Source organism: Notamacropus eugenii, chromosome 5 (genome assembly GCF_028372415.1).
Source record: "Notamacropus eugenii isolate mMacEug1 chromosome 5, mMacEug1.pri_v2, whole genome shotgun sequence".
NCBI lineage: Eukaryota > Metazoa > Chordata > Mammalia > Diprotodontia > Macropodidae > Notamacropus > Notamacropus eugenii.
This window is the reverse complement of record NC_092876.1, coordinates 63,228,734-63,248,667: the sequence shown is the minus strand read 5'-3', so window position 1 is coordinate 63,248,667 and position 19,934 is coordinate 63,228,734. Positions and strand designations below refer to the sequence as shown.

Below are 19,934 nucleotides of genomic sequence, written 5' to 3'. Positions count from 1 at the left end.
CAGTTATTTTAGATCCTTGAGTTGCTGAGAAGAGCTGAGTCTATCAAAGTCATCACTAATGTGTTTGTTACTGTGTACTCTAATATCTTTCTAGCCTTGTTTTCTATTACTCCCTTTCCATTCAAATCAAAGTGGCCTGCTAACTAATAATTTCTCATATATGACATTCAATCTCCCACCTTCAGACCTTTGTATACATAGTTCTTCGTGTCTGAAATGGACTCCTTCATCACCTCCACCTCTTAGAATCCCCAAGTTTCATTAAAGCACAGTTTGGGTGCTACTTCCTACATAAGACCTATACAGTAGGCCTTTAATAAAGGCTTATTGACTCACTTATGTTCCCAGTTGTTAGTGCTGTCACCTACTTGAAATCACTTTGTAGAGAATTCTTATTTATTTATCTATTCCTCCCTCCCCCTAAGAATGTTAATTCCTCTAGGGCAAAGAATGCTCCATTCTTTTCCTTACATATGAAATACCTAGCATCATGTCTTGTACCTAGTAGGTACTAAATAACTGTTGAACTAAAATCTATTGAGGATAGTTGCCACCTGCTCTGAGTTGGCTCCCAAAGACTTATTCAGCACCAAGAAAAGCTTTAAGCAGCCTCCTCTTTGAATTCCCCTTTTGTCCCCCTCTTGGATTTACTGGTCTCCCATCTATCCTCCTCCCCCTTTGTCTTCAAACTTTTGGCTCATACCTGGAATGCTCTCCCTTCCTCCCTCTCCCTTTTCTCCCAGGTGACATCTTACTTATCCTTCAAGGCCCAGCTCTAAGAATATCTTCTCCATGAAGTCTTCTCTAAGCACACTGTCCCCAAACTAATAAGAATAGCTTGCATATATATATATCACTTTAAGGCATGCAAAATTATTCGAACATGTTATCTCATTTGGTCCTCACACCAAACCTGAGATATAGGTGCTATTATTATCATCCCCATTTTACAGATGAGGTAACTGAGGCAGTCAGAAGTTAACATGCCAAGGTCACATAGTAAGTATCTCAGGCAGGATTTGAACCGGGATCTTCCTGATTCTGGGTCTAGTGCTCTAATTACTGTGTCAACTAGCTATGTAGGAGTGACTTCTCCCTCTTTTGTATAAATATGATTATAGGTTTTGTATATGTCTTGGACGGCAAAGAGATCAAATCAATCAAATCCTTAAAGAAATTAACTCAGGTTATTTACTAAAAGGTCAAATATTGAAGCTGAAGCTTAAATACTTTGACCACATGATGAGAAGATAGAACTCACTGGAAAAGACCTTGATATTGGGGAAGATAGATGGAAAAAGGAAAAGGTGACAGAAGAGGATGAGATGGGTAGTGTCATGGAAACAATGAATATGAGCTCGGACAGACTTCAGGAGATAGTGGACGATAGAAGGGGCTGGCATGCTGTGGTCTGTGGGGTAACACAGAGCTAGATACAGCTGAATGACTCTAAACAGACAAAAAATTTCCCATCGACACCAAGATTCTACAGATACTCCTGTTTGTGGATGATATTATGCCACTGTGTCCCTGATCCCTAGGGATTACTGGGTTTTGCCATGAGATCTGTGGTCACTCAAAAGGAAATTGATCTGGCCATCCATACTGGAAAAACCAAGTGGATAATGAACATATATTACCTAGATTTTGACCTGGAGTTGGACAAGCACTCCATTGAAGATCATCAATGTATCTATTTTAGTTAAACTCTGCAGATGGGTTAACAAGCTACGGCCAAAAATGGATGGAGGGGAAGACATCTTTCTAGACTGAATTTGGGAAACTGTGCTCTACTTTCAGTGAGCCCAAGCTGTTCCTTATGGCAAAAGCCATCTTTAATATTAATACCCTTCTGGAGATGCTACCTAGAACAAATATTGTAATATGAAGATATCTGAAGAGTATGAGCATTTAACTCATTGTGCAGCCTCTTTTTCAGAAAATCAGGAAAACATTAGCCCTTTTCAAGCTCCATGGCACCTTTATTTTTCCATATTGTTTCAAATATCATTGATCCTGTTTCACAATAGCTTGGTTCCTTCAGCACCATGGAAAGCAGTTCCCACCAGGTATGGCCACTTGAAGTCACCAGAGTTGGCTGGATGCTCTCTTACTATCTCCCTACTTCACTGTGGGTACAGGTCTCATCAGTAGTTCTCTGTTCTTTTCAGTCCAAGGATTATCCTTGGCAGAGGAAATAGGAGCATGATTAAAGGCTGAGGAGTTCCACTTTTCCTCTGTCATCTGTTTTTATATTCCCACTGGGCCTCTCTCTTCTCTGAGCTTCTTCTTTTCCTTAATATGTCTAAAAAAGAACCAAACATTTTTGTTGGCCCTGACCTTCCTTCTCCGCCTCAGTTCATTCATTCTAAGCTTTAGTTCTCTTGATACTATCCTTAGGAAATTATGCCATGCTTTTGTATTCATCCTCTGTTCATGCTTGCTTCCATATTCTCTATGTGTCACTGAAAAGTCTAAGTTGGTCATTAAGGGCCTTGTGATGACTCTAGGACAGCCAAGTGGACCAGTGGATAGAGCACTGGGCTTGGAATCAGGAAGGCTCATCTTCATGAGTTCAAATCTGTCCTCTGACACTTACTAGCTTGTGTGACCTGGGGCAAGTCACTTAACCCTGTTTGCCTCAGTTGCCTCATCTGTAAAATGAGTTGGAGAAGGGAATGGCAAACCACTCTAGGATCTCTGCCAAGAAAACCCCCAAAATGGAGTCATGAAGAGTTGGACATGATCAAACCAGAAGATGCCTCTAAAGAGAAGTTGATCTCTTAGAGGGAATGTCACCCCTTCCTCCTTATCAGATTTATTTCTCTTTTGCATTCCTTCTAGGATGATTTCTCCTATGGAATTTTAGGCCACAGGCTCCTCTCTAACCTTTCTCAGAGCCCTTTGAAATAATGTGCTTTCCCCAACTCTAGAGTTCACATCAGACCATGCCTAGCTTTCGTCTCTTCAATCAACAAATTTTAACATGCTCCCTCATGCTTTGGCAGCTTGAGTTGAAATGACAAATATTCTGAAGCACAATGTAGAGACATTTGGTGGGTGGACACAGACTGGAGCTTTTTGCCAACAATGGTTTGTAATCAAGTGGTATAAAGGATATTACTGGGGACATGGCTGGAGGCTGTTCAGATAGCAAGAATCAATGGCGAGCCAAAAGAGCCAATGGTGAGCTAACTGGGTACTTTCATGATACTAAGGGAGCTACACAAAGGCTGCAAGGGCATCAGGTAGATCCTCCAGGGAGAGCTGTCAGAAGGGCATAGATAATGATGGTGCAAGATGGAAAAGTACAGGAGATACTGAGCTTGCACTGGCTCCTAGCAGAGGGCCCTGAACATGGCAGGTATTTGGTTGTCTTTTATCTAGTCTAAGTACCATGTATCTGTCTATTTACAGGTAGTTTCCCCACAAGAATGTAAAGCCCTCAGAAGAGCTTAGCAAAGTGGCTGGCACATGACAAACATTTAATAAATCCTTATTGATTGATTGGTTAATAAATGTTTGTATGAATGAATGGTGTGCCCTTTTTTCCCCTGCTGAGGAAAGTAACTGGACAAAATAATTTATGCCAAGGGCTTGATGGGTAACCCCTCTGAGGAGTAGCTGGGTTGTCAGGAAGGCTGTAAGGAAGAGACAATACTGAACCCCCAAATGGGGCTCTCTTTTCAGGACTGAATCTAGTCATGGACCCCATCTTTGTCTCTAAGTGTTCCCAATGAATACTTGGGTAATCAGCACAGAAGGTCTTTATGGGCACAGCCCTCATCTAGTTCTCTAAGAGGGGCTGAAGCTGAGAGGCAGCTCCCACTGTAGGGAAGGATAGGGAATGAGTACTTATGAAGTGCCTACTATGTGTTAGGAATTATGCTAAGTGCTTTATGAATATCTTCTCTTTGGTCCTCTCCACAACCTTGTGAGGTAGGTTCTCATTTTACAGTTGAGGAAACTGAGATAGATAGAGGAGAAGGGACTTGCCCAGGGTCACATAGCTAGTATATGTCTGAGGTTGGATTTGAACTCAGGTCTTCCTGAATCCAAGCCCAGTGTGCTCTCCACTGTGCCACCTAATTGCCAGGTATCCCAGCAGGACTGATAACACAGGCTCAACCAAGGTTCTTTCTTGACCCTAGAGATCTGATGCCTGCCAGTTAGTAGCTCCAATTATAAACTGGAGATGGAAGAAGTAACTTTAGGATACGGCTGAGACCTTGGGCCCGAGGCTAAACTCCCTGGTCTGTTTGATGACCTGTTCCACTTCTGCAGAGCTGAGCTCACTTAAGCTGAACAGCAATTTCACAACATTTTCTTCCTTTGTCAAGGGAGGGCGAAATCTATAGACCAAAATAAATGAAAAAGATGTCAGAGCTGAGAGGAGGACGTAGATCATTAGAGATCCCCAGCTCAGAAAGCTTCTCTGGTTCTGCCTTGCTTCCTGGATAAAACAGTAACTCCAGAGCCTGGAACTCAAGGCCCTCCAGGACTCCAGTCTAGCTTTCCAGACATTATTCCCCTTCACACTGTCTATTTCAGCCAAACTGGACTAAGCTGTTCCCTAATCTCTCCTATTCTCTGTTCTAAAAATCCTTTGGAACTTAAATAAGCTTTGATTGCGGCTACATGATGTGTCCACGTGCACGAGCCCTTGGCAAGGGGCCTTTTCCACTCAGAAATTACTTTCATGTCTCAAAGAAAAGGGTCATCTCTCCTCCATCAGGTATTTGGCTCCTACTTCTTAAGAAAACTGAATTTAAGCCAAAAAATATTTCAGGGTGGTATGTGAGTGAGTGATAGGTCTCAGGCAGCAACTGCTTCAGAAGGAAATGATCCCCCCCTCCCTTGGGGTAAGCCCAGCCAGGAATGTGTCCTCCAAATGTCCCTCCCCCCCAAACATACTGGTGCATGGCATCTCCAGCGGGTCTAGGTCAGCTCGGTAGTACCCGTTACGGCAGACACAGTTAGTGGCTCCTTCTGAAGTGGTCCGACTGTTTATGGGGCAGTGAGTACATCCTTCATCTCCCTGATTGGCCTTGAAGGTCCCAGAAGGGCAGCCTAGAGGAGAAAACACATGAGAGTTACCCAAAGAGAAATGAATGAATCAAACCAGATTGAGAGAGAGAGAGAGAGAGAGAGAGAGAGAGAGAGAGAGAGAGAGTGTTTGAGGGGAAACTCAAGAAATCTTAGTTAGAAAAGCAGCTGATACAAGAATTATTATTCCCATTTCACAGAGTAAGAAACTGAGGATCAAGGAGGGGAAGGTAATTGCCTAAGGTCCCATGGGGCAGACCTGTGACTCACACTAGAATGTAGACTCCTTTCCAATAGGGCTTGTTTCATTTTTTGTCCCCAGTGCCTAGCTCATACATAGCAGACTCTTAAGAAATGCTTGTTAATTGACTGATTCAGATTATCATGCTACTTTTCCCCTTAGGGAGGTCCTGCAGGATGGTGGGAAAACTGCTAGATCAAGGCTCATAGACCTGAGTTCAAATCTCAGCTCTGTCCTTTACTACCAGTACGACCTTGGGAAAAATCCCTTTACCCCCTTTAGGGCCTCAGTTTCCTCATTTGTAAAACAAGGAGGTTAAGATGAGATGACTCTGAAGTCCCTTCCAGCTCTTGAGCTAGGATTCTATGATTCAGGTAGAACCTGAGGACCAGTGAGAACTTCTGAACCCCTTTCCATTATATATTTGAAACATTTGGTGGACAAATGGCTGTAGAATGGGAAAGACTGTTAAGAATCATCTGGTTCAACCTTGTTATTTTATTATTTATAAACCTCCTTATTTTTATTTATATAAATATTTATTTATTAAATATTCACGTTAGATAAATATTTATTCAGTAAATATTTACATTCACAGAAATATTTATTTATCAAAGATTTACATTCATGGAAACATTTATTCATTAAATATTTATTTACATAAATATTTATTTATTAAATATTTATAGTTACATAAATATTTATTTACATTTCTATTGAACCCCCTTATTTATGCGAAAGCTGAAGTCCAGAGAAGCTCGTTGATTTGCCTAAGATCACACAGGTTATAGGAACGCGGCCAGGATTAGAGGTTAGTGTCTGAATCCAAACAGTGGCCTTCCCGTTATAGTAGGTAACCCAGATTCTTGGTTTTCTAAGGGCAAATTGAGGATCACAAAAAGACTGCAGGGTCATAGAGTTAGAGGCGAAGAGTTGTCTTCTCAGATGCCATCTGGTAAAACTCTTTTATTTTGCAGATGAAGAAACTGAGGCCCTTTCAAGTTAAGTGACTTGGTTCACATAACTGTGTTATTAAGTGTCAGAGGCAGATTATGAACTGAGGTCCCTGGACTCCAAAACCTTCCCCGTTCCCCTTAAATCCCTGTCCTTTTCTCTTTTGTCTGAGTCTCTTTGACAGGGTCCAGTCCCAGCCTGCTTGCGGTCTTCAATAAAAGCCAATCCAGTCTTGGAAGAGATCAGCTTTGAAGGAATTCTCTTCCAAATACGGCTGGAGGAGGGAACGCTGCTCCCTCCCTTTCTCCCCATCTCTCCCCCTCTCCAGGAGCAGCTCCAGCAGCCCTAGGTTGGCACTAAGGGCCCAGGTTCCCAAGGGCTGCTGGGAAGCTCTCCAGCCCCGAAGATGGACGAATGTCCCTTCTGAGTTGGCGAGGTCGGGCTGTCCGCAACACCAGCCATGGACGGTAGAGGGTAGTGTCGGAGCTGCAGGAAGCGTGCCATCTCTCCACCTCCCCCACAGCCCCCCAAAGCACTCCTAGGCGTGTGTGACACATGTTCTAGCAATCTCAATAAATAAACAGGAGCCCTGGGTGCGCAGAGGGGACTCCTTGCCTCTTCCAAACTCCACCCGCTCCTCTCTCTTCAGGCAGCAGGCTTCCTTTTACTCCCAACTTCCCAGGCAGAAGGAACAGATTTGTTTTGGAGAAAGCTCTGCTGGTTCCCCATTCTGCCTTTCGCTTGAAATCCAGAAGATAACAGTGACAACAGCAAAAATAGCTGACATTTATAGGATGCTGTAGGGTTCGCCAAGTGCGTTGCAGACGTGATTGTACTTGATCCGCATAATAGGGTTTTTGCCTTTATGATCCCTATTTTACGGAGGAGGAAACTGATGATCGGGTAGTATCTGAGAGAAGACTCAAGCCCAGATCTTCCTGACTCTCAGACTAGCTTTGTGGATTTGGAACTGAAGGGGACCTGAGAGCTCACTGAGTCAGTTCTGAGTCCCTCGTTGGCACAGAGGAGGAAAATGATGCCCAGGACGGGAACTAACTTGTTCAGGGGCACATGTGGGGAATGGTACATTTGAATTCAGGTCTTCTAATTCCAAATGAAATGTGCTTTCTAGGGCATCTCACTGTTTCATTTCTCCCCTTTCTGCACCCTGGACTTGCGGAGGCTGGGTCAGGGTGAGGGGTAGGGACTTCTACTTCCTGGACTATCTGAAGGAGCCGAGGTCTGGGAGTCAGGCATCTCATCCTGGCTCTGACACTGACTCACTGGGGACTGAGTCTGTGAACAAGTAATCCAGGTCTCAATTTCTTCATCTGTCAAGTGGGGATTCCTTAGTTCGTCTGGGTATTATGGAAAATGTTGAATGTTAAAGCTGGAAGGGGCCATCATCTCATTTACAGAAGCTAGGGAGGCCAAGGCCCAGGATAGGGCAGTGACCTGCCTCAGGTCACCCAGTCAGTTAGCACCAGAGCTAGGTCTAGAGACCAGGTCTCCAGACTCCCAGGCCTGTGATATTTCTCATCTCTACTACACTCTGGTTCTTTTGACACACCACTGGAAGGGTGCCAGGCACGGTGGCCTGGAGTTTGTAACAGAGATGAACAGGACACCAGGGAAAGGCCTTGACATCCCCCTCCATTACCCGCCCCCCCCAGCATTCACAGCCTTCCACCCAATGCTGACGCCTGAGAATGCTGTGGCTCAAAGAAGCCTCCCCCATTCCACTCATTACCAACAATCTTTGCCCTTGGAGCTCCGGTAGCACTTTGCAACTCGAATGTAGTAAAACTAATAACGATTAACATTTACAGAGCCTTTACTATGTGCTAGACACCGCACTACACGTAACACTGGGTATCAGCATTATCTGACATCATCACGACTGCCACTGTGAGAAGGGGTGAATTCCATGTCGGCAGAGGCCAGCAAAAGCACACAGCTCTGCATGCAGTAGGGACTTAAAACATGTTTGTCGAATAGAGTGACTGAGTATGTGAAAACACCAAGATCCCTGAGGAGGGTCACACTTGAGGCTACCATCAAGCACCTCTGAGACCGCAGCTGCAAAGAAAGAGGGAAAATCTGCTTTGGACAGTGGGCCAGAGTAACAGAGACACTGGCGAGCTGTGAGAAACTGGAGGGGTATGTATAGAGATGGGAGGGCTGGGGGGATATGATGAGGAAGGGAGCCCCGTCTTCAAGTTCTCTTTGAAGACCTCTTTTAGCTCTGTATGTTTTAAAATTCCATACTCCAAGGATCTAACATTCTTTATTTTAAGGTATCTCCCAGTCCTAATGTTTTGTGTTCTAAGGGTCCTCTCAGCTCTGACATTCTGTGTTCTAAGGGTCCTCCCAGCTCTGACATTCTGTGTTCTAAGATCCCTCCCAGCTCTGACAGTCTGGGTCTAAGCCCCCTTCCAGCTTTGATATTTCATGTTCTAAGGGAACTCCTAGTTCTGACAGTCTGGATTCGAAGTCTCCTCTTTCCAACTAACATGTCATATTATATTATAAAGTAACTTCCAGACCTGACATTGTTTTTCTAGCATTCTATATTCTAAGGAAGGACCCTTTCTAGTCTAGCATTCTAGAACTCTGTGTATTGAGTTCTGAATTTGGAATTGGGAAAACCTGGGTTCAGGTCCTGACTTTGGCATGTACCAACTGTGTTACCATGGGCAATCCACCTCATCTCTCTTACCCTCAGTTTCCTCAGTCTGTAAAATGAGAATAATTATGATGGCAGCTAGGTGGCACAGTGGATAGAGAACCAGTCCTGCAGTCAGGAACACCTGAGCTCTGTCCTCAGACATTTACTAGCAGTATGACCCTGGATAAGCCACTCTACCCTGTTTGCCTCCGTTTCTTCATCTGTAAAATGAGCTGGAGAGGGCAATGGCAAACCACTCCAGTGTCTCTGCCAAGAAAATCCCAAATGGGGTCATGAAGAGTCAGACACATCTGAAATGATCAAGCGACAATACGCCCATAGTCCGAGCCTTACAGCTTTGTTGTGAGAATAAAATGAGAGAAAGGCTACAAAGTGATCTGCGCACTCTAAAGTGCCATATACACATCAGGTGTGATGATTCTTTCAGCCTTCTCTCCTTGTTTCTTCTCTCACCACACTCCTTCCAGTCACATTTTCTGTAGAGGGTCCCTGTTGTCTGGGAATTTAAGACCCCAGGGGATGTTTCTCTCTGGTGACTCACTGATCTATGGTCGTTGGCTTTTTTCCTGAAGTCAAAGACCCAGGGTGGGGAAGAAAAATGAGAGGGCTCTCTTTATTCTAAATATGATCCTAACCCCCATCACTCTCTCTCTCACTGCAGAGGCCAACCAAGCTCCAGAGGTTCTGGGGAGCTGGACAATTCATTGGGTAGTGCAGTGACAGCTGGCATTGATAGAGGACTTTTTCCGCTCACAAACTCATTCACCTCATTGGATCATCACAAGGTGCTATAACCTCCATTTTATACATGAGGAAACTGAGGAGGAAAAAAATAAAGTAACTCGGCCAGGGTCACAGGGCTAGTTAGTGTCTGAGGCAGGTTTTGAACTCAGGTCTTCCTGACTCCAGGACCAGTGCTTCAAAAGCGAACACCTAACTGCCTCATACAGAAGGCAGAAGGCCTGGACTAGGATCCAGGGGACAAGGGTTTTAGCCTCAAGGCTGACATTAATTAGCTCAAGTGATTCTGTGTAAGTTACTTCTGGTCTCCAGGATCAGTTTCCTCCCCTGTAAAATGGAGAGACTAGTCCTGGCCTTGCCTACCTCATAAAACTTCTCTGAAAATACAATGGGATGGACAATATATAAATTCTTTACAAAATGTAAAGGAGAGTCTTCTATGTACCAAGGCTAAATGATCATTATTTATAGATAGTTCAGGTAAAAATGTTATCTGTCTAGTCTGATATCCCTAAGCGGTTGCTGGTATCATGTCAGCCTGGGACATGAGAACACACACACACATGCACACACATGTACACACACACAGGTGGCGACCATCAATTCCCCCCACCTTTCCACCCTCATGTGTTAGGCTCAGCATGTCTCTGCTCCAATTGCTTGTCTTTTCCCTAACCTAATATGACCTGTACCAGGCTACCTTTCAGCTTGCTTGTCCCTCCGTCTGGAATGCCCAGTCTCCTCTCCAAAGTAACTTCATCCAGAATCTACCCCTAATTAACCCTGCCCCACTCAGGGGCTTTCTCAGCAGGCCTATGCTTGGAGAGCTAGACAATTTTGCTTTGGGGCTCCTGCTTCTGAAACTGAAATACAAAATGCTGTAGTCTGAAGAGATAGCAGGAGGTTGCTGGATTTGGAGGGGAAGAGGACCAGTGTTCAAATTCCTACTGTGTGGCTTTAGGTAAATAATTTTATCTCTCTGCATCTCAGTTTACTCTTCTGTAAAATGAAGGAGTTGGACCAACTGACCTCCAAAGTCCCCTAGCTCTAAGTCTGTGATCCAGAGCTTGACCTAAGAACACGGAATGTCAGAGGTGGAAGGAGCCTAAGAGATCATTTAAGCATCCTGTTTTTTTTTTCAGGAAAAGGAACTGAGAAGTGACTTGCTCAAGGTGACACAGAAAATGAATGCCAAAGCAGGCATTAGAAACCAGGTCTCAATTCACATTATATTTGCTGAGGATCCTCCCAGCCCTGACATACTCTGATCTAAGATTCCTTTCAGGGTTGACAGCTCTGGCATTCTGTGTCCTAATAAAATGAGAGGAGACAGTTCCCCCTTTTCTAAAGATCCTAACTCTCATTCCACAGAAGGCCCCCTTTCACTCTAGAGGCCAGCCAAGCTCTAGAGAGTTGGGGATATCTTACAGCTTAATGCTGCCTGGAAGAAGCAGCTCATTAGGTTCTGTGTTCTAAGGACCCTCCCAGCTCTGACATCCTATGTTCTAAGGACCCTCCCAGCTCTGACATCCTATGTTCTAAGGACCCTCCCAGCTCTGACATCCTGTGTTCTAAGGACCCTCCCAGCTCTGACATGCTGTGTTGTAAGGGCCCTCCCAGCTCTGACATGCTGTGTTCTAAGGCCTCCCAGCTCTGACCTCCTGTGTTCTAAGGCCTCCCAGCTCTGACCTCCTGTGTTCTAGGGCCCTCCCAGCTCTGACATGCTGTGTTCTAAGGTCCCTCCCAGCTCTGACATTCTCTGTCCTAAGGGTCCTCCCAGCTCTGACAGCCTATGTTCTAAGGCCCCTCCAAGCTCTGACAGTCTCTGTTCTAAGGTTCCTCTGAGCTCTAACTCTCTGAGTTATGACAGCATGCAATTCTGTAAGTAGGTTTCTACTGCTTAAGATATGCCAAGACTCCTTCAGGCCATTGATAGTTCAGGGCTATTTTTCCATTTTCTCTCTGACCAGGTCTGACCCAGCTGACTCAGCAAAGTTCCTAGCCCCTTGCTGGCAGATGGATCTCAGAAGGGATGTGGCCGCTTTAAAGGATCCCCAAATGCCTCTTCTGTCCAGTTGGCTTAGCTCCTCACAGAGAGGGCCACTCCTGGAGGGCAAGGTCTCCCCCTGATGGAAAGTGGGTACACATGGACTCCATTACTTCTCTGAGGAGAGGTTATTCCCTCCCTCTCACTCAACCAACTCTGTCTGGGCCTCACATTCCTTCTCCACATTCCTGGACTGGGCTGGAGGTGAAAATGACCCTCCTGAGAAGCCACAGTTTTTCTTTGAGGAAATGGGTCCTCACGGTCAGGCCTGGGCTGCATATCCAGACAAAATCAGGTTATGGTGAATACCCTGGCCTTTGGATCATCTAGCTCTTGTCTCTCTCTGTTTCCTCCTCTCCACTCTGAAGCCTTGTCCTTGGTTCAGGGGCCTCATCATTCTCTTTACCTCTTTCCTAGACTATTTGACTAGTCTCCTAATTGGCCTCCCTGGTCTATTCTTTTGCTTCTCCAATCCATCTTCCAGGTTTGACTATGTCGCTCCTTGGCTTCAAGACCTCCAGGGGCTCCTTATTGCTCTAGAATACAGAACTCCTACTTGGCATTTGAAGACCCTCAAGATGTGGCTCCCACTACCATGGCACTTAGATCATGAAATCCTCCTCCTCATGTACTCACCAGACTAGTCAAAGCTGCCTGGTTGCTGATCCACCATCTTTCATCCTCTGCATAGTCTGTTCCCCATGCCTGGAATGCACTCTGTTCTCTCTCTTCCTCCTCAGAGAATCCTTAACCTCCCCCTTCCAAAGCTCAGCACAGATGTCACCTCCTACCTTGGCATTTAAGGCTTTCCACAATCTGGATCCCAGCTACCTTTCCAGACTTGGTACATACAACCTATTGGGAGTTCCCCAAAGCTAGGATTCTACTGCCACTCTTGTTGCTTATGTCTAATTTATTCCTTCCTCTCTCTCACTTCTTAGAATTCTTAGCATCCCAAAGGGCTAAGATCCAAGGCTATCTCCTCTCTGAAGCCTCTCCAGGTGGCATGCTTTCTCCTGGAACTAACACCTATATTCATGTCAAAAAGCATTTATTAAGCACTTACTATATACACATGTATACATGCTGCATCTCCCCCAGTAGAACCCGAGCTCCTTGAGGATAAAGACTATTTTGGTCTTTTATTTTATGCTCTGTATTAGCACACTGCCTCTTAAACATAGTATGAACTTAGTAAGTATTCGTTGAACTGAAGTGATATGTTTGCTGCATGGAACTGGATCACAGAAATGGACATTGTCTTATCCTCTAACAAACTTGTGGGTGAGTAGAGCAGGTTTTTTTCTCCCCATTTAACAGATAAAAAAACTGAGGTTCAGAGTGGGCAAGTGTTGGATAAGATGGTCCTGGGAATTCCTTATAGTTCTAAGATTCTGGAACTTGTCCAAGATTACATCAAGGCACAGCCAAGACTTGGAGGCAAAAGGCATGGGGGAAAGACCTTTTGATCTGGAGTGAGAGGATCTGGGTTTAATTCTGTGCTCTATCACTCCATGTCTGTGTGACTTGAGGTACTCAATGTCCCTGGGCCTCAGTTTCATTCTTTGTAAAATGAGGAAATTGGAGGATATGACTTCTAAGGTTCCCTTCATCTCTAAGTCTTTGATCTTCTGACTTGAATTCAGAACATCAGGGATTGCTTTGAGACCTCCTTGAGTCTTTGCCTAGGGTGGGATGCTCCAAAGTCAGAGACCAGGTGACCCTCATGCACTGAGGCTCGGCTCCAGTGGTTAAGGAGACAAATATGGTGTACAAGCACCCTTGACTTGAAATCTGGAGGCTGGGTTCTAGGTGTTGCTCTGTTATTTACTATATGACCTTGGACAAGTTACTTCTCTTTAGTTGTGCGACCTATGGCAAGTCACGTCTCTTCTCTGGACCTCAGTTTCCTAATTGGTGGAATTCTAGGTGCTGTCCAAAGGCTCTTCCAAATCTAAATCCTCTAATTCCTAACTGAAGTCCCACTGGCTGCCATTCTAGCCAATTTCCTCTCATTCTGTCTGCACTGATGATGAAGAGCTGTTTTTGCATTTTCCATGTAATACCCCATCAGAGACTCTAAGACAATGCCTTCCCTCACCTCTCCAAGCCCCTGAGAACTCCTCCTCTGATCATCTCTAATGCTTCTGGCTTACACCAAGGAGTTCTGCACTTCATGATAGGATGGGTTTTCTCCGGGTTAGCCTTGTCTTTGAGAGTCAGGACAGGTCTTATTCCTTCTGGTTCAGTACTAGATGGTAAATTAGCTGTGGGGAGTGGGGAAAGGCCTAGACTTCAGAATCCTAGAATGAAGAATGAGGTTCACTGAAGATGGGCAGCACCTTCAAGGCCACTCAGTTTAGCTGCCCACCCAGGGCAGTCAGAAGATATAGGTTTAACTCACAGAATCATGAAACTGGGAGGGGCTTCAGAGACTATCTAGTCCAACTCATTTTTGTTGTTGTTTGGTTGTTTCTGTCGTGTCTGACTCTCTGTAACTCCATATGGGGTTTTCTTGGCAGAGATTCTGAAGTGGTTTGCCATGTCCTTCTCCAGCTCATTTGAGAGATGAGGAAACTGAGGCAGACAGGGTTCAGTGACTTGCCCAGGGTCACACAGCTGGTAAGTGTCTGAGGCTGGATTTGAACTCAGGAAGAGGTGTCTTCCTGATTCCCAGCCACTTGAGCTATTCATAACACCCTAGATAAGCACTCATCCAGTCTTTCCTTGAAGACCTCCAGGGAGGGGGAGTCTACCTCTTCCAAAAGTACTTTGAGATAGTTAGGAAACTTTCCCTTACTTAAAATAGTTTTCTACACATTTCCTACACATCTAGTTCTTCCCTCTAGGGTCAATCAGAACCCATCCAATGGCTCCTCCACAGAACAACCCTTGATTTACTGAGGACAGATCTCATGTCTCCCCTGACTCCAAGCTGAACATCCTTCCTTCCTCTCTCCAACTGTTATTTCTATGAAACTCAAGGCATTTTACCAAACTGACTATTCTCCTCTGGATCCATGTTCCTTCTAAAATGTGGTTCCCTTTTGTACACAGTAACAGCCACAGTATTTGATGACTGTTTCTGATAGACTTAGCCCTTCTCAGCAATGCAAGGACCTAAAACATTTCCAAAGAACTGATGATGGAAAATGCCATCCGCATCCAGAGAAAGAACTATGGAATCTGAATGCACAGCAAAGCAGATTATTTTCTTTTTTTGTTTGTTTTGTCTTTTTTTTCTTTCTCATGCTTCCTCCCATTCATTCTAATTCTTCTATACAATATGACTAATGTGAAAATGTTTAATAGGAACATATATGTAGACCTATATCAGACTGCATGCCATCTTGGGGAAGGAGGAGGTGAGGGAGAAAAAATTTTAAACTTATGGAAGTGAATGTTGAAAACTAAAAATAAATGGATTAACTTAAAAAATAAATAAAATGTGGCTCCCTCCAAATACCCCAGCCATAGTCTGATCATGGGTACCACCACTTCCCTCACTGTGGACATGAAACCATTTTGAAGGGAGCCTAGGAAAGTGTTAGCTTTTCAGTCACTATTACACACCTCTGTCATTGAATGTAAGCTCCCTGAAGGCAACCTGCTTCACTTTGGTCTTCCTATCCATCACTTAATAAATGACTATTGATTATTGATTGATTAAAAGCTGTGAGACCAGGGATAGATCAATGCTTTAGTTTCCATTTATTAAAATGGAAATAATTTAAGCACTACAGACCCCACAGGATAGTTGTCAGAACTATGTAAATTCATGGGATCAGAGAGTTTTCAGAAGCCATGGAATCCAACTCAATCATATTACACATTGGGAAACTGAGGCCCAGAGAGGTTCATAGATTCCTCAGTCTAGAGTTGGAAGTGCCCCCAGAGGCCATGTAGTTCATCAAATGTAACTTTAAGGTTCAAAGTGCTTTACATAAATTATTTCGTTTTATCCTCACAACAATCTCATGGGGTAGGTATTATCATTACCCCCATTTTATGGATGAGGAAACTGAGGGTCACACAGTTAGGAAAGGTCTGAGGAAGGTTTGACCTCAAGTCTTCTTGACTCTGAGCCCAATACTGTACCACCCAGCTGCCTAGAAGTACAGCATTGTTTAGCTAGGATCCCATGGACTTCCACAGGGGAAATCCATCCAGGATTTTGCAGTGATGGTCAAGAGTGAAATTCTGGAGATACAAAGGGAAATAATTCCAGTGAGAAAGGGAAAAGTTTTTATTTTGAAGAGACCTATCTCTGTGTATGCCCTGGGACCTCCCCAACCAACTTAGATTTTGAAAAGGAGAGTACAAGAGATGGCAGCAAGGCCAGGTGACTGAGGATGAATAGAAGAGGATAACATGGTCTTGAGAAAGATGTGTTGAAGGGAAGCAAAGGACTAAAGAAAGGGTTTGATAAAAAAAACAAAACACAAGCCATATTTGGAGGAAGGGGAAAGTCAAAGAACAGACAATTATTTATTTGGGGGAAATGAGACAAGGACAACTGAGAACAGAGAGAAAGCAAAGTGACTCAGCTTCTAGTTTTCTCTACCAAGGAGAACAACTGGAAAAACAAAAATGGGTCCCAGAGAGTTGACACCTAAGATCAGGAAGAAAATAGTAGCAGCCTCACTCATTGAGATTCAAATCACCCGGCTCAGATGAACTATGAACTCCCTACAAGGATCAGCTGACTCAAGTCAACAAAGCATTTATTAAGCACCTACGAGGTGCCAGGCTCTGTGCTATCCAGGGAACACAAAGGCAAATCCAACCCCAACCCAACCCCAGCTTGCTCTCTGCTTCTCCAGGAGCTCACAGGACTAATGGGAGAACCTGGAGATGTGGAGCCAAGGGTAGAGAAGATTTGGGGCTAGCAGGAGAGGAAAGTTTGCCACATTGAAGGACTAGATTTGTTTTCTTCTGCACCAGATGGAAGGACCAGGAGCAATGGGGTAAATGAAAAAGTAGAAATTTGGGGTTGATGTGAGGAATAAATTACCAACAATTGGAGACATCAAAAGTGGAACTGGCCACAATTAGAGGTTTCCTAGCAGAGGACAGATGGCTATGTGCTGGGTATGTTATAAAGGGTCCTCTCATTTAGGTATAGTACAGGTGATGGCAGGGCTATTGACTTGGAGACTCTCTACTCATGTGATTCATAGCGAGAGGAGCCCCTTAGAACAGGGAATGTTAGACCACTTAGAACCCAGAATGTCAGAGCTGGAAGGGGCCTTAGAAAACAGGATGTCAGGATAATAGACCTGGAAAGGGTTTTAAAGAACATCTAGGCCAATCCCCTTATTTAACAGAAAACAGAGGCTCAGATAAGGGAAATGATTTGCCCAAGATCATATAATAAGTGAATAAATAACCACGCCAAACCTCTTCATCACAGGCAGAGGAAGTTGAAAATTACACTGAGACCATTAAAGGTTAATGGGACCCTAAGGAGGCCTGTTCTTTCTCTTCATCTTAGTCTTGAGATTTAAAGAGAAAGAATTCCCAGATCCCTGTGTATTTAAGCACTTCGGGAGGAATGGAGAAGACAAGTTCTCCAGGTGCCAATTAGAGACCCCAGGATGTCCAGTTCCAATGGATCCCTGCCTGCTCTGTCCTAATCCAGGTTTCACACTGTCAATTATCACCTAAGACTTTACTGCCTGGAGTTCCAGAGGTGAGTAGTGCTCAAAGTAGTCCTGGAGATCCTCTCTCACCCTGGCCTTGTGCCTTGTTTTCACCTTGGTGGCTTTTGGCCAAAGGTTCTTTTTATGATGCCCGCCTAGAGAAGGGTTACAATTCTATTTCAAAATAATTTCTCTCTACACTGACATGTGCTTAGTTTTATTTTTTTTGGGGGGGGAGGGTCTACATCACTCACTTGAACCTTCTTAAGATATGACCTTTCATACTTGTAGCATCTCAGTTATGTGTGCCTTCAGAGCTGAGCATGGGTCTCACTTTGTAGGCAAGAGGTATTAGGTTTTAGATCTAACTCTGCTTCTAATTAAATCCAATTCATTGTGTGAATGAAAGGAAGGAAGGAAGGAAGGAGGAAAGAAAGAAAGGAAGAAAGCATTTAAGTCCTTACTATGTGTTAAGTGCTGGAAATGCAGATACAAAAATGAAGACTGCGCCAGCACTCAAGGAGACCAGGGATAGCACATCGAGCCATTAACAACTCCTCCATCCAACCAGTTAATTATCATTTCGACCACCTTTCTCCATCTTCTCCATAAGAACCAAAAAGCTTTGCCAAAATCCAGGTAATCTACACTCACAGCCTCCCTTCATCTACCAGGTCAGAAATCTTGGCAAAAAGGAAAATGAGATTAGTTTGTTTTTGAGGAAGCCACGGTAGCTTTTTGTGATTCTTGCTTCCCTTTCTAGACTTTCTCCAACCTTCTCTTCAATGTTCTGGTCTAGAATGTTCTCAAGATTTGAGTCAAGTTCACTGGCCTCCAGTCTGCAGATTCTGTTCTCTTATCCCCCCTCTTTTTTTTTTTTTTTTTGAAAAAAAGAACATCTGACCTCCAATCTTGTAGCATCTCCTGTTTCCTGTGATCTTTCAAATCTTACCAGCAGTAGCTCATCAATCACTTCTTTTTTAACCACTTAATAGTATTTTATTTTTTCCAATTACATGTAAAGATAGTTTTCAACATTCACTTTTATAAGATTTTGAGTTCCAAATTTTTGCCCCCTTCCTCCCTCCTCACCTCCCTCCCCAAGACAGTAAGCAATCTGATATAGACTATATGTGTACAATCACATTAAACAGATTTCCATATTAGTTCATGTTGTGAAAGAAGAATCAGAACAGAAGGGAAAAATCACGAGAAAGGAAAAAAGAGCAAAAAGAGAAAATAGTATGTTCCCATCTGCATTCAGACTCCCTAGTTCTTTCTCTGGATGTGGAGAGCATTCTCCATCATGAGTCTTTTGGAACTGTTTTACATCATTGTATTGCTGACAAGAGCTAAGTCCATCCAAGCTGGTCATCGCACAACATTCAGCAATCACTTCTTCTAGCAGCTGAGGATGGAGTTCATCTGGACCGGACAACTGGAATTCAAGGGCAGCTATCTCTTGCTATCTCTGAATTTATCCTAGGCATTAATTTCCATTAGTCACTTTGGGAAAAGCAGGAAGCTGCATTTTAGCAACTGTAATTTCAGCTGATTTGAGCACTACCTTTAAGGCTTACACTTCCACCAGTTCATGTCCCTAGGAGAGTCAAAAGGGATAGCTTCATCAGTCATTTACACCACAGTGTAAAGGATTTTATTAGTCATTCCTGGGAGGGAGGCTATACCATCACTTGATAGATGACCCTGAGCCTTAGAAAATGCTTCCTTTGATTATCCTAAAATTAGCCCTTTGATGATTTCTACCCTTTGGTCCCAGTTCTGCCCTTTACATGGAATATGTCTGATCTCTCTTTTCCATGACAATCCTTCATCTACTTAATAATGATAATTACTTAATTTTCCTTAATAAAAATGACTAGGATTCATATAACGCTTTAAGGTTTGCAAAGTGTTTTACATGTATTTCATTTGCTCCTCACAATAAACTTGTGAGTTAGGGGCTTTTATTATACCCATTTTACAGATGAGGAAACTGAGGCACGAGTAACTTGCCCAGGTTCGCAGATAGTGAGGAGAGAAGGCAGGATTCAAATCCAATGCCAAGTCCCATGCTCTATCTGCTGCACGTCCTAACTGCCATATATTTGAATGTAGCATGCGCTTCCCTGCCCAAGTCTTCAGTTCTCCAGGCTAAACATCTCCAGTGTCTTTCTCTGATTCTCATTCTTTACAATATCACAGAACAGGGCTCTTAAAACCTTGGTCCTGGCAAGTCACTTAATCTCTGTTTGCCTCAGTTTCTTCATACATAAAATGGGGATAACCTACCTCACAGGACTGTCAGGATCAAATGAGAAACTATTTGCAAAGTACTTTTAATTCTTAAAGCAATACTGAAATGCTAACTATATTATGGTGACTCAGAGACTCTCTCACTCCATAAAGTAATAATAGCTTATTAATAAATAAAAGCTGTGGATAGTGGGCAAAACAAAACAAAATGAAAACCACTTCAATGCTTCTGGTCACTTCCCTGTGAACACACTTGCGTTCTCCCAAGTCCTTAAAATGGGATAACTAGAGCTTAGCTGTGTGGTCATCTCCTCCACA

The 19,934-nt window shown here is 43.8% G+C and overlaps 1 protein-coding gene across 2 annotated transcripts in view; it reads right to left on the bottom strand.

Annotated features, from left to right (window-relative positions):
- The window catches only part of EPHB2 (EPH receptor B2), a 267,407-nt gene that overhangs the window by 62,152 nt on the left and 185,321 nt on the right, over window positions 1-19,934 (bottom strand). For both annotated transcript variants that reach the window (XM_072609234.1, XM_072609235.1), the window contains exon 4: window positions 4,915-5,070. In XM_072609234.1, coding sequence (XP_072465335.1) covers window positions 4,915-5,070 — 156 coding nt within the window. The remainder of the gene's footprint in view (window positions 1-4,914; window positions 5,071-19,934) is intronic.